General features: G+C 33.3%; 1 protein-coding gene across 5 annotated transcripts in view; it reads left to right on the top strand.

Moving 5' to 3' along the window:
• Positions 1 to 14,410, top strand: part of LOC118190646 (CD109 antigen-like) — a 418,585-nt gene that overhangs the window by 225,061 nt on the left and 179,114 nt on the right. For 2 of the 5 annotated variants that reach the window (XM_085823099.1, XM_085823094.1), the window contains one exon: positions 12,960 to 13,068. In XM_085823099.1, the coding sequence (XP_085679225.1) occupies positions 12,968 to 13,068 (101 nt within the window). In that variant the 5' untranslated portion in view covers positions 12,960 to 12,967. Of the gene's footprint in view, positions 1 to 8,453; positions 8,772 to 9,326; positions 9,553 to 12,959; positions 13,069 to 14,410 lie in introns of those variants that run through there. The other 3 variants (XM_035361392.2, XM_035361393.2, XM_035361395.2) reach the window with 3 other exon arrangements.

Here is a 14,410-nt window from a genome sequence, read left to right as displayed (position 1 = left end):
TGCGAAGAACATGATAGTTAATAAATAGAGGTAATACACAATATTTTTTAAAAACGCCCCTTTGGGCGTAATATAAAATATAAAAGCTTTCAGATTTTTTTCATTCACTTATTTTTTTAATCTGTTTCATAGTTTGTGCAAATTTAATTAATATTGTTTGACAAACTCAGCGATTTCAAAGTGGCAATATTGTTTGAAATAAAATATTTTTATATCCAGCGCGCTACACTGTTGTCCATGCGACAAAATATATTATATATATTTTTCAGTTTTAATCCAGAAATTCAATTGTTTGAAAGCAAATATGTTGCCACTGCCTCAAACAGAATATTTATTATCTCCAGTCACCACCGTGTTGCCATTCAGTAAAGCATAAGGTATTTAAAGTTCAGACTTCTGCTGCTAAATAGTAAATCAAGTGACTGAAATGTAACAAAGGGATTTCCTAAAAGTATTTTCCCTACTTTTTAAACTGTTTGATTTTTTAAAAAAAAATATAGTTAAATCACAAGATGTCTTAATTACAAATACTAAATACTTCTATGAAATAACAATAACTGAAAAGTCATTAAAATCATTATGCATTCTTTTTTATGATTACTCTTTTAGGTGGCCAGCCGCTTGAGCGTCTAGTTTTCGAAGAATTAATATAGCGAATATTAAAAAAATAATAATATTTACTGCAGTTCCTAATATTCCCTCTAGAATTCTAAAGATATGCTGTTATTTAAGATATATATATTATAAAGATATGCATTCTGTGATTTTGCTGTTAAAGTTTATTTATATGAAGAAAGCGATGCTTGCTAATAGCGTTTTTCTATTCCTATATTTAAATTGGCAACTCGGAGGGGGAAACGATATAATTTGTAACATTAATCGGAATCGCGATCTGCTCGCATTACAATTTATCTTTTAGAAGTTGCAACTAAAATAACATTTCTTGATGTTAAAGAAGTAACATGATTAATAATTTTTTTGGCATTTTTCAATGTAAGTTCTTTTTAGCTTTAAGTAACGTATTTTTATAGTTTCACTTATTGGATTACCTTAAATATGCGATTCGTATAGAAGCATTACGTTCTCTTTTATTATTTATAAATATCAACCTATATTTTTGTTCGATTTTATCATGCATAATGCGTATTAGTTTTACGTATAATTTGAAAATACATATTGTTTTCGCAGATAATTCGATATCTATTTATCTATTATTTTTCGATTAGCTTATCCTTTGCTTAAATGATGTACTAAAATTTGTTAACTGCGCGTCAAATCTAGCTTACGCGCTGATTTTGAATTGCGTAAGTTTAGATAGTTCTATATTTCTTAAGACGCCATTGAAATACTAGTTTAATTTTTAAATCCTTTTTTGATATCGTATGGATTTAACAATTTGGGAAATTGCACATGACGAAAAGTCTGCAATAGATTTTTTTTTTTTTTTTTTTTTTTTTTTTTTTTTAAGAAAATGAATCATTCATGATAGAAAACTATGTTTCAACAACCAACGAGATGAAATTATGCTTTAGCGATAATTCGGTAGCGAAATAGCGATGCAGGAATCCATTCAGTTATGTTTAGCCTTTTTTACTTCCTTGTACGAAGTAAAAAGGAAGTATTGAAATCGCGAAAAGTTTCAGGCAGCATATTTCAAAGAAAATATCCATTTTGACCGCTATCGAATGCAATTTAACAATGTTTTTGCGTGATATCTGTACGTAAGGACAGAATAAACGACTCTTTTCCTTCAAAAAAATTATCAAACTGCTTTAAAATGAATTCTGAAGAGAATTTTCCGTGGCGTCTGTACGAACGTATGTACGTACGTACGTATCTCGCATAACTCAAAAACGAGTAGCCTCAGAACGTACGTACGTATCTCGCATAACTCAAAAACGAGTAGCCTCAGAACGTTGAAATTTTGTATATAGGACTGCTATAACATGTAGATGTGCACCTAGTATTTTGGTTGGGTGCTACTTTGGTAGACGGTTGCACGGATTTTGGCGAGTTTTTGGCAATTTTTCTTTTGGCGAGTAATACGACTTATGGTAAACCCATTGCTGGATAAGTTATTTATGGTAACCGATACTTTGTTGACATTTTATTTAAAAAATAATGCGTGTTATTATGCATAAATTCCGTGTTTTAAATATTATTTATGGCTTCTAAATATTAAAAATCAATTTAATTTTGCATTTTTATTTGAAATAAAAATTTTATTCTTTATCATATTTTATGAAATTTTATGCTGTGGATGATGTAATCAGTGACGTCACCTTACTTTAAAAGTAATTGGTTTTAATATCTATAAATTTAATCTAATGTTTTAAACATTTATTTATGGCTGTTAAATATTAAAATACAATTTAATTTGCATTTCTTTTTTAAAATGATTTTATTATGTATGATTATTTAAATAATTTTAATTCTAGGCTTGATGTAATCAGGTCTCTGATTGGTTATAGAATATTTGTGCATTAATGAGCTGTTATCAGCTCCCTGATAGGTTGCTGAAAATTTGTGCATTACCGCGCCATTTTAAAATTTAATTCATATCTTCGAATTCCTTCAAAAATGTCTCCTTCAAAGATGAATGTTGTTTTTGATAAGTACCAAGAATTTTTGGTTTCGGAATTAAAAAATTGTCCTTTGAGACCTTATTTTCGCCAGCCTGGCTTTCCTGATCAAAGATTTATTTAAAATTCTTACAAGGGTCAGAGGAAATTTATTTTAAATTTTTGAAGGAAACGTCGCTAATTGTTTCTTCAATGAAGTGCGAAAATGTAGATCACAGATGAAGACCGTTAGAAGAGCCGATTCTGAGACGGCCGTATATGATATTGTGGTCATGTTGGAAGAAATAAGCGCTGTAACGGTAAGAAGTTATTAGACATTCGCCTTTTTTTACCAACAATAAACTAATTGCTGTCATTTTAGCTCTAGTGTACGAAGCGTTCTTATTTACTTATTTTAAAGTATTTAATTTAAGTAATATTTTAATTCTTTTAAACGTTGGTATGATGGTTTTTAATTCGATATTCAATTTACGTAATATTTTAATCCAATTAAACGTTGGCGCAATGTTTTTATAGTGGTATTTTTATTCTATTTCTATGCTATATGAAAGTAACAATTTAACCTTTCTTTAGTATTTTATACTCGTAGTAAATGTATTTATTCTATATAATATATATATATTATATTCTATATAACGTATTTTAAAGTATTTAAATTTAATAATATTCTAATTCTTTTAAATGTTGGATGATGTTTTTTATTTCGATATTCAATTTCAGTAATATTTTAATCTAATTAAACGTTGGCACAATGTTTTTATAGCGGTGTTTTTATTCTCTTCTTTGCTATATGAAAGTAATAATAACCTTACTTTAGTATTTTATACTCATAGTAAATGTATTTATTTACACTTGCCTGCCATCTTAAAAAACGACATTTTCAACAAAAAAATTAATCCATTATTTCTAACGATATTTATTTTTTTTTTAAGTGTCGAATACTTTACTATGCGTAAAAACAGCTGACGTTTGTAGAAATCGCGCCAACGTAAATCGCCAAAAATCCGTGCAACCGTCTACCAAAGTAGCACCTTTGGTTGCAATCGGCCGCACCAAACGTATATAAATATACTTATATATATATTCACTCTGTTACCCGGCTCAGTAATCTCAGTTTCTTTACTCTTATATGTTTGTAAATTGTGCATTTTTTGCTTTAAAAATGATTGAATTATGTTGTTTTTATCTTCCGGTTAAGGTTTTTATGCCTTTAGTAAATCTCTGTGCAATATTTTTAGAAATATCAATAATTTTAAAGTTGTTTAAGTACCGCTAAGCGTAATCCTTTTCTTGATGGCGGCCATTGTTTGTTTACATTTGAAACAGTGGACTAGTGGATTTGTTGCCAATCTAGAGAAACGTAGCTTCGCAACAACAAAGATAACGCCTTCATTTATTATTGCCAATTAAATCATGCTTAATCCTTTCTGAAATTTTTTCGAGGAAATAAGTGTTTAAGATTTACTTCGTAATTTTTAATATAGATATTATGAGTTTTAATGTATTTTTACCTTCTCGCGAAGTGAGAACTGAATTAATTGAATGAGAAATACTTAATCGTCTGTGAAAAACTCTTTCTTTTTTGTTTTGTTTGCTTAATTTCTTTTATACATCGTTCTAGCTTTATTATAGTATTTGAATAGAACATGTGGCAACGATTAGATAATTCTATTCTTTAAATGATATAAATTTTGTGATTATGAGTTATAATATGAACGAAATATAATACTGTTAAGTGAATCTAGCGCCAGAGTGTCGCTATGGTAAACAGATACTAGAGTGAATTTTAAAGAATGCATTTATTCTATTGTGGTTTATGCGCTGTGGGCGAAGTAGATTTAATTCAATCCAATAAGTTTAAATTAAATGCAAGAAAAATGTGTATAATTTAATATTCCGTACAAGGAAGTCATGTGGTGTACACATCAGATTTTTTATATAAATTATAATAATGATCTGAAATAGTTGTTTACTCTTATGCTTCCATTCAGTTATGTTTAGCCTTTTTATATAAATTATAATAATAAAAAAGTATTATATGATATTAACCTTTCATCTAAATTAAAACAATAATCTTAAATAGTTATTTAATATTATACTTCCTTTCTTGCATTAGGGTTGCGCAATTTTTTTTGGCAGCACTGGCATCAGCAATAGTTTGGCGGTTCTTTTACGGTCTTCAAATTTCCAATAGTACCAATATTTCGTTTTCCTTGTTTAATGGAGGATATACACGCTGTATTTATTATTTTGTGTGTTAAAATCATCTGTATTTCTGTTCTGAGTAAAGAGGCGCATACCTGCATTCCTAGTCTACTAATTTCCACTAAACCGTTAGTGGCTATTGTCCTACTATCCGCGTCTTACGAGTGCTTAATGGACAAAGCTCCCTGGCCTAACCTGTTTCCTTGGACTCTTTCTGAACTCTTTATGAATGGATTAGGATAGGAGCAGAAACATTTGTTTATTTGTTATCAATTTTCTTAGAATTATAGGTATACCAATCTTTACTACAGATTCTAGAGAGTTGCGTCAGTTAGGTTCTGCAGTGCGGTAAACTTAATTTGCTCTAGTTTTTCTTCCTCAATGTGTGATGTGAACGTGTAGAAATTCAGGATGTCTCCACGTAGAAAGTAAAAACTGCAATTTTGGAGACAAAGATAGAAATTTTAAAGAAAGTAGAGAATGGCGAATATAAAACAAAGTTAGCAGCTAACTATAGAATTAAAAAAATACCTTGTCTTTTTTGAGGAATAAGGAATCAGTTTTAGATTCAAAGGGAAAATATAAATTTGTTATAGGGAGCTTGGTTTGGTTTTGTTTATTTAATTATGGCAAAAAACACTAGGGTTATCTGCCTAAGGGGAAGGATGCCTTCGTGGAGGACTTTCCAAGGGAAACTGGCTCGTATACACATTACACATGGGGAAAACCACGAAAACGCCCATGCAGCCCGTTCGCGAGTTTCGAACCTCGGACCGAACTACCAGTGTTCAGCGACTTTACCGTACGACCGCTGGTGGGCCTGTTATAGGAAGGAAACGCATGAGAAATGCGCCCCAAGAAGATCTAGAAAAGTTCTACTGCTATGGTTCCAGGAGGCTAAATCTCGAAATTTTTCCATATGGACCCCTATTGCAGGCCAAGGCTGGCGAATCGGCAAGTTGAATGGGTATTGAAGATTTTAAATGCAGTGATGGATAGCTTTCTCCATTTAAGTCAAGGCAAAATATTTCTTATTAAACTGTATGCGGCCAAAGATCTGATGCAAACAAGACGTATGCACTAAACTAAGATATTCTTAATGCGGGCGAAACTGCATTTTTTTATAAACTCTTGCCAAACAAAAAATTACATTTTAAAGGGGATGCTTACGTAGGAGGAAAAAGCAATAAACATAGGATTACAGCTTTAGTTTGTGCTAATATGGATGAAGCGAAAAGCTAAAATTAATAGTGATTGGGAAGTCCAGGAATCCAGTATGTTTTAAAGGAATTCAAACACTGCCAATTAATTAAGTATCCATTGCAAAAGCATGGATGACACAAGACATCTTGAGTAACTGGTTAAAAGGAATAGATAAGCAGTTCGAGGGAAAAGCGTAAAATTTTCTTATTTGTGGATAACGCAACCTTCCACAATAACCTTCTAGAACTGAGTTAGATGCAGGTTGAATATTTGCCGCCAAGTACAACTGCGAAGCTACAATCAATGAATCAAGGTATCATCGAGAACCTTAAAACAAATTATCATAACAGACTCTTACAATAAATCATTTTTTCTTTAGATTGTAGTGAAAACTGCGACATTGCTGACAACTATAACTTATCTATATGGGGCCGCATGGTATGCTGTTAAAGAAAGTACAAATAAGTACTGACGTGGGTGCAGTAGGTTATTCTGTAAGATGTGAAAACGCAGCCTGTTTATTAACATCTTCTCATAGATTTTGTCCAATGAAGAAAGTAGGCAGATCGGCCTGTATGCAGCTGGATCTTGTGAATCTGTTTTTCTTATGAAAAAGGACAATTTGGCCTATTTTAAACGGAAAAGGGAAGGTACCTGTTTCCAGAAGCTTATTGAAGTAGTTAATGAAAAATAGAAGGTTGGAGTTTATGACTGTAGTTATAATAGGATAGTTCAGGCCGTCTGGACCCGGTGACAATGTGGAGGTAGATGGTTTCGCGAATAGACATGTGTTTACGGGGGAAGCCATTTTTTTTACGTTTCGGTAAAGTTAATCGCCTAACTTACGATTTGGGTGCACGGAAAACCCACAAGGTGTAATGGAACATCAGCTTGATTCTCCAAAGGTGAACTTTTTTTGCGCCATGTCCAACCGTTGTGTTTTTGGTCTTTTTTTACTTCGTAGAAACATCGATTAGCGTGTAAAAAATTAAAAAATCGATTTTTACCAAGATATGCTATTAGAGGGCTTGTTCCTTCAGTTGGACGAAACGGTTCTCGACTTCATTCTGCAACAAGACAGTGTTCCACCACATTAGCATAAAAATGTATTTCCAATACCTAAACGATAGTCTACCCCATCGCTGGAATGGCTATGCTGAATCAAACGATATGGCTTTGCTTTGTTGGCCACCGAGATCCCCAGATCCTCTTTCTGATTTTCTCCTATAGAGCTTTGTTAAACGAAAAATGTGTGTGCATCCATTTCCCCAAAACTTACAGCAACTGAAACAGTTGATAACTGTTGTGCTTGAATGATTAACAAAGGATATTCTATAACGAGTGTGGTAGGAATTGGAATATCGCATAAATATTTGATGAGTCACCGGAGGGGCACTCCTGGAACATCTGTAGAAACTTTGATAATACTTTTACTCTAAATTTGATTTATAAAAATAAAGTATTACAGCGTTCACTAGTATGCTTCATTTTTGTCTCATTCAATATGAAACACCCTGTGATCTGAAGAAGTAAAAAAGGAGCTTCTTATACTGTGAAATAATGAATTTCATCTGCATTGAGTTTAACATAAAGTATGAAAGGCAACCAATACTGCCGTTATAACATCAGTGCATCTTACAATTGAACCAAAAATTGTGACTAGAGATCTTCCTGTTGTAGCATCATGCAGACATCAGTTTGTCATGATAAGCCGTGTTCATTGAACCATGTCATTTTTCTCCATTACTTGTAGCGCATTTATGTTCCTTGCATCACTGGACACAAAGATATGCTTAAGGTGTGATAACTGTTTTTCCTTGTATATTGTACTGTTGTATCTATTTTGGGTTGTTTTAAAGAAACTGCTTAGTGACCGTACAAATTTCATGCACGATTTTGAACCGATGAACATCAGACCTTGTTACGTTTTGTAATAAAGATCGAATTTTAAGATTTTGATGTATGAGCTTTATATTCCGTTGTTTCAAATAACTGGATAATACTTTCTATGATGTTTTCACTTTGATTTTTTATTGACTCATTTGTTAGGAAATGACCAATTAATGGAAATTAAATGTATTTCCTATTTTTCCGGGATATATATCATGTTACCAACGAAAGTAAACTGGCCATCAGATAATAAGACAGAAGTTCTCAAGTACTAACTGCGTTAGTTTAGCAGGCATACTGACAATAGCAGCAGTGAAACGGGCGATTTGGCAGCCCTGGAAGTAGCAAGTTTGTGTTAGGAATCAGACAACGGGAATGGTATCATGTGGATAACAAATCTCTGTTATTGACCCTGATATTGATGTTCAGTCGAGATGGCGTCGTGGACCGGTGAACGACTTTTTTTTGCCGTGAAAACGTTTTACAAAAACAACGAAAGTTTCGTCGCCGCGCAGCGTGTATTTCGTGCTCTAATCTCGCACGTTATGCTCCAGTTCCGTCGGCGCATGCTATGAAGGTGTGGGTACAGAACTTTAAAAGGAAATGGATGATATGGTGAGAAAGATATGTGGAAAAGTGCAAAAGGCATATGCACACCAGAGAATGGTGCAATAGCAGAAGTTATCAGCGAAGTTCTAAGCTTTTTGCTCACAAGCATGCGCTGCAACATTATATATCGGATCGCAGTGTACGGCGAATATTGCACAAAGAACTGCAATACCACTTACACAGAATGCAGATAAGGTTTTGGTGTGAAATATATTTAATTGAAATTCGAAATCCATTTGAAATCCAGATTTGACATTTAATAGGCTGGCACGTAGGCGATGAGTATGTATATCATAAAATTATGCGTTAAATATGTAATCCGATTCTTCCTTAGGAATTTATGCTGGATAACATGTCAAAATTAACCCTGTTATTTATTTCCACACAAAATCTTGAATTAATATTTCGAATGGTTAGTGCGACTGATTATGGACAACGTTTCACTTATTTGTCGTCTCATTTGTTTCTAAAACTGCATTGAGAGCATCTGTTGATATCATTGCCATGTAAAGTTTAAATTCTGCTTCATATTAACGTTCAAATTATGCTACCCTCGCAGACCTTTCTGCAGAAATTTATCTTTTCTTTCGTCATTTTAGATGTTGTAATTTTTACTCTTAACCTATTTGGTAATGAGAGTATCAGAAAATTCTTCTTTTTCTATAAAACATAAAAATGCTTCTTTATTATTCGCTAAGGACGAAATAAAAACACAGTTTCTTTTAGATCCATTTTTCTAAAACATTACTACTGAAAGCCGCCCAAAGCAATCATACATTGCCAAAAATGGAAAACTCATAACATACATAATGTTGTCTTCATTTCTTCGTAGAAACCGTATGACCAGCAGATGGAAATGGTTGCTTGGGCGGACAGGTGATAGATAAAAATAAATCGTGTAAAATTTACCGGAACCTCGGCACATTTGCTTAAAAGGTTAAGCGGCCGAAATGCTTTATGCTTGTCAAAGTGGTTTAACTTCAAAACATTTCTCGACTTGCACCATAATGTTTAACTTTAGTTACACAGCCAGCAAACACGTTTAGGAGATAAAGGTCAGCAGGTATTGTTTTCACCTTTCAAATAGAATTTAATTTCCTTCTCTCTCTCTTTATTTATTTATTTTAAATGGCATTTATTAATAATAAAATAACGTAAATCTAAGTCAAAATAATCGCATTTTGCTGTGGCACACAACTTAGATGGAATTAAAATCTTTTGACTTCTATTCTACTAGTCACCATATGTAAATGTCCATTTTTGTCTTCAGAAAATTTAACGCGATGACAACATTGTGGTTTCCCATATTTAAACATAAATACCAACCAGTTTTCCACGAAATCGTCCTGAGGCAGTTAGCGTTTGCATGTTTTGCCATGAACAGGTAATCAGTCATCTCATGAATCTTTTCTTTGGAACTGAAAATATAGCAGTGATATAGAGCAGTGATTTCAGACTGAAAATAAATGTCATGATGCACGTTACTAAAATCAGAAATTTTCGTACATAACTTTATTTTATGCTTATGGTTTGTAACAGTATTTTTTCCCATCATTTCTCTTTTCCTTTAAATAATAATAATAATTTAGGAGCCCGGTTAATACCGCCTTAACTAATCCGAAACTGATTGTGTGATGTAAGTTCTAACGGTTCAGTATGAGTTTTAAAATTGACTTTACGCTATCCATATCACTTTAATGGTGCTGCTGTAAGCAGTGAAACACATCGCGTGAAATCTCTAAAAAGTAATGGACGTTTCAGGACGAGGCAGTAATTCGTCTCTCAAGCGTCATGTAAATAATCATCCCATAAATACAGCGTCATCGTGGTGCTCAGTTAATTTAATGCTGTGTGACCTTGTAGGTCAGACAGTACGCCGATCTTCACTTCCAAGATAATAATTCCACATATTATTCGCATTCCGCATATCGCATCATCTATTAATATGCATTGCATCCCAACGTAGCTGCAAATACTGCTCCCTTTGCTTGAGCGTTAATATCAAATACTGGTACTTCATTTTGACACCCGTGTAAATTACTCTAGACCAGGGGTTCTCAACCGGTGGTACGCAAGAGAAAAATAGGTCGTACGCAAAGAAGCAAATTATTTTTAACTATTAAATTCAAAAATTAAAACCCTAAAATCCTGATTGAGGTTTTACTTCCTTGTACAAAATAAAAAGGAAGTATTGTAATCGCGAAAAACTTCAGGCATCATATTTCAACGAAAATATCCATTTTGACCGCTATCGAATGCAATTTAACGATATTTTTGCGTGACATCCGTATGTAAGGACAGAATAAAGGACTCTTTCCCCCCCAAATTATAAAACTGATTTAAAATGAATTCTGAAGAGACATTTTCGTGGCGTTTCGATACTAATAGCCCTTCTGGACTAACGCTCCTTTTGGACGTTATTTCAAAAAAAAAAAAAAAAATCTGAAAGGTTTCAGATTTTAAATTACGTGCAAAGAGGCGTTTTTTTAACGTTTTGTGTGTTACCTTTATTTATTAAATATCACGTTCTTTGCACTTAAACCATAAAATTCAGTTCATTAGCACTGTCGCAATGTAATTTTAAAATGAGCCTATCTTTAGAATTTCCCATACACAGTTCCGCGAGCAGGAGATAAAAAGCTTCCCCCCCCCCCGTAGAATATTGCCATTGCTCGCTTTGAAATCGTTGAGTTTGTTACTCAAAAATTCGTTAAAGTTTTACAAAATATGAAATCGATAATAAAACAAATTCCAAATTTAAAATTTGGGCTTTCCAGATGCCCATATTCGCAGTAGGATTACGGCATTCAAAATTGGATGGCTCTAGGTACCGTTGTTTTATCACAATGTGAGAAACATACATACATTTATGCAGATTCTTCATTATTAATTTCTTCAAATATAATGCAGGACTCTAACATTTGGTGGCAACAATTTGAAAAGTTATATGCCGTTTATAGTGATTCGACGCAAAATCGCAAAACGGAAACAATAGTCCTTCAGGGACAAAGCCCCTTTGGACTTTGGAAAAAAAAAATCCACACCAATTTTTTTTATTACTTTCATTTGTTCTTATTCGTTTTCTTGTTTAGTTTACAAAAAGTCGATTATAAAAGTCTGCAGAGATTCTTGCAGCTGTTTCTGAATTTCATTATATTATGATAGATTAATTTTTAGTTAGCTTTGAAATCTTTTACTGCGGTTCATAAAGGCTTATCGTGTGTTATTACTGAAATCGCGTTATAAAAGGCGAAAAGTTATACAAAAAGAGAAAACACTTATGACTACTGTAATGAATTTATTTCACACACAGAAATTGCTATATGAAGACATATATATAGCAAATTATATATTACACAGAAATTGCTATATGAATAAATAATGAAATGCTTAATTTTTATTCATATAGCATTTCATTCATATTTTAAATTTCATTTTTCTAATTTTCGTTTGGCAACACTGATAAACTCCCAGTTACGAAATACTTCCTATAAAATGAAAAAGCGCTGGTATTCAAAATGAAAATTACCTAGCACGTCCTCGTGTTGTGCCAGCAGACAGCGTAACATGTCGCAAATGTGGGCAGGTCACACAAGCGTTTGCAGTTCAAGCATTACGAATCGCGGACGAGCCCCTTGCACTTCTGGCAGTGGTAGGGCCCGCGGTGTAACGTGAGGCGGCATCGTCTGTTCCAAGCTAGGCTATTCGAGAAGTTAGTAGGAAGGGACCTGGATCACTTGTTGGTAAATATCTGGTATCCCCCTACTTTTACCTGTACCTATACCATACTACTGAGAAACTAAAGTGGACTCACATTTCACTCATATGAATGGCTTTGACTGTCAGCAGGCTTAATTTGAGTGTGGGCGCGTGGAAAATCCACATGCCACATTAAAACACAAATGTGATTCTCCGAAGATAAGTATCTTCTGCTCCATAACCAATCGCAGTGTGTTCAAGTCTTTCTTTTTTGCAGATTCCACCGTGACAGGCCTCACTTACCTCGACATACTATCCTTCTATGTTGAGCTTCGAGGAAATAAGTTTAAATGAAAGGCAGCAAAAATGCATGAAATTTTATAGGCCATCAGATTTTTATTTTGGGAAGGAAATCATAGCTTAGCCAAACACGAAGCTGAATAAGAGTTTCCATTTATCTTCCATACTGTAACAGAACTCTGTTTATTACTTAACGAGTCAATCATTTAGAAAAAGTATGTACTCGTTATCTGACATAAACAGAATTGTTATGTTTGGCGGATAACCGAGAATTTTAGATAATAAATTTGGATTGGTTAAGTTAGCTTACCTGAACACAGCAAAGCACGAGAGGGCTATCTGCCTAAAGGAATAGATGCATTCGCGGAGGACTTTTTAAGGAAAACTGGAAGGAAGGGTTTTTCCCTCTTTTAAATTCGTATTTTCTGATTCGAATTTTTTCGGATTTCTAATTGTAGCTGCTTTTTTCAGATCTGAAGATGATTCTGAGGTTCAGCATACTTTTCGTCTATCTATCATGGAATGTCGTAGGCCAGCAACATGAAGATCTTAATGAAGTTCAAAGGATAAAGCAGGAACCGTGAGTAATATTTGCATTGTATTTTTGGAAAGCATGCATTATTTTTATATTAATCTTATATATCATTTTTTGCTCTAAAGGCTTTTTTTAATTTTTCGAAAAATCTGAACAGATTTAAAATTGATGGCTATTTAATATAAATATACAGAACAATTTATTTACTAAAGAAATATTGATTTCATATAACGGCTTCTGAAGTTATAATGTCCCCTACATCATAATGGAAGAGACTGGAATAACATAGTTAATGACTGTGAAATGAAAATCGAACAAAATTTTTGGTAAGTGCTTCAATTTTTCGATGTATGCACCCTTCATCACATGACAGAGGAATAGCTTTAGTTCAGTTTGGCCTATATTCTCTCCGCCAAACTGATAGCCTAGTAACGCATTATTCCAGTTCCATTAAATTAAATAAAGACGCGGTAGAAACACCTGCACCTTAATATGGCCTCAAAGGAAGAACTCCCACGGCAATAGATTCGGGGGTTGATGAAGCAATACGAGATGAACGGCAATATATGATCAGTAGCAAAGAGGTGATTTTCCTAGTTTCAGTGATGTTTTTGCCTAACGGACAGAATTTTGTACGGACAATAAAGGTCTTCTTGTTTTCCATAACTCATTGAAAATGGATTTGAAATGGATTCAGAAGATTTTTTTCGTGACATCCATGCATACTTTATGTAAGTATGTATCTTGCTTTTCGTTGCAATCGTTACCGCATCAAATGTATATAAATATACATACACACACGCACACACACACACACACACACACACACACACACACACATATATATATATGTATATTTGTAAGAAAAATAAAGAACATGTAAAAGATAAATTACGATTTAAATTAGCACTGTAAATTATTTTCCCTTCTCTATTATAAAAATAATAAATCTCTCTTTGCACTACGTCATTTCGAGACTAACCCATGTCGATATGACTCTTACATAATTTTGATGATGTAAATGGAACTTATAGTTTTACAGGAGTATTAATTATTCAATCAAAATGTATTGAGAACAAGAACTAACTCTCAGTATGAAGTAAGCTTTCATCCTGAACACAACGCACTCGCTTTCTACTCTTCGGCCTAGCGAGCAGTGGTGTAGTGAGCATAACTGGCGCCCGGGGCAAAATACCTTTTTGCCCCCTCCCCCTACAAAAAAGCTTACAGTAATATAATGTATAGAATATACTCGTGATAAGAAAATAATGAAAAATAATAATAAAGTGCTGAATGTGCCTTAAAATACTCTAAAATATATTAAGAGTAGTCATTACCTAATTAAACTTCTACGAACTGCTATACAGTTTTTCGAGATAACAGACTC

Source organism: Stegodyphus dumicola, chromosome 1 (assembly GCF_044657685.1).
Source record: "Stegodyphus dumicola isolate Sdum_Otavi_A_Nest chromosome 1, ASM4465768v1".
NCBI lineage: Eukaryota > Metazoa > Arthropoda > Arachnida > Araneae > Eresidae > Stegodyphus > Stegodyphus dumicola.
Note: the sequence above shows the minus strand (reverse complement) of the source record. Positions and strands in the feature narration are given on the sequence as shown.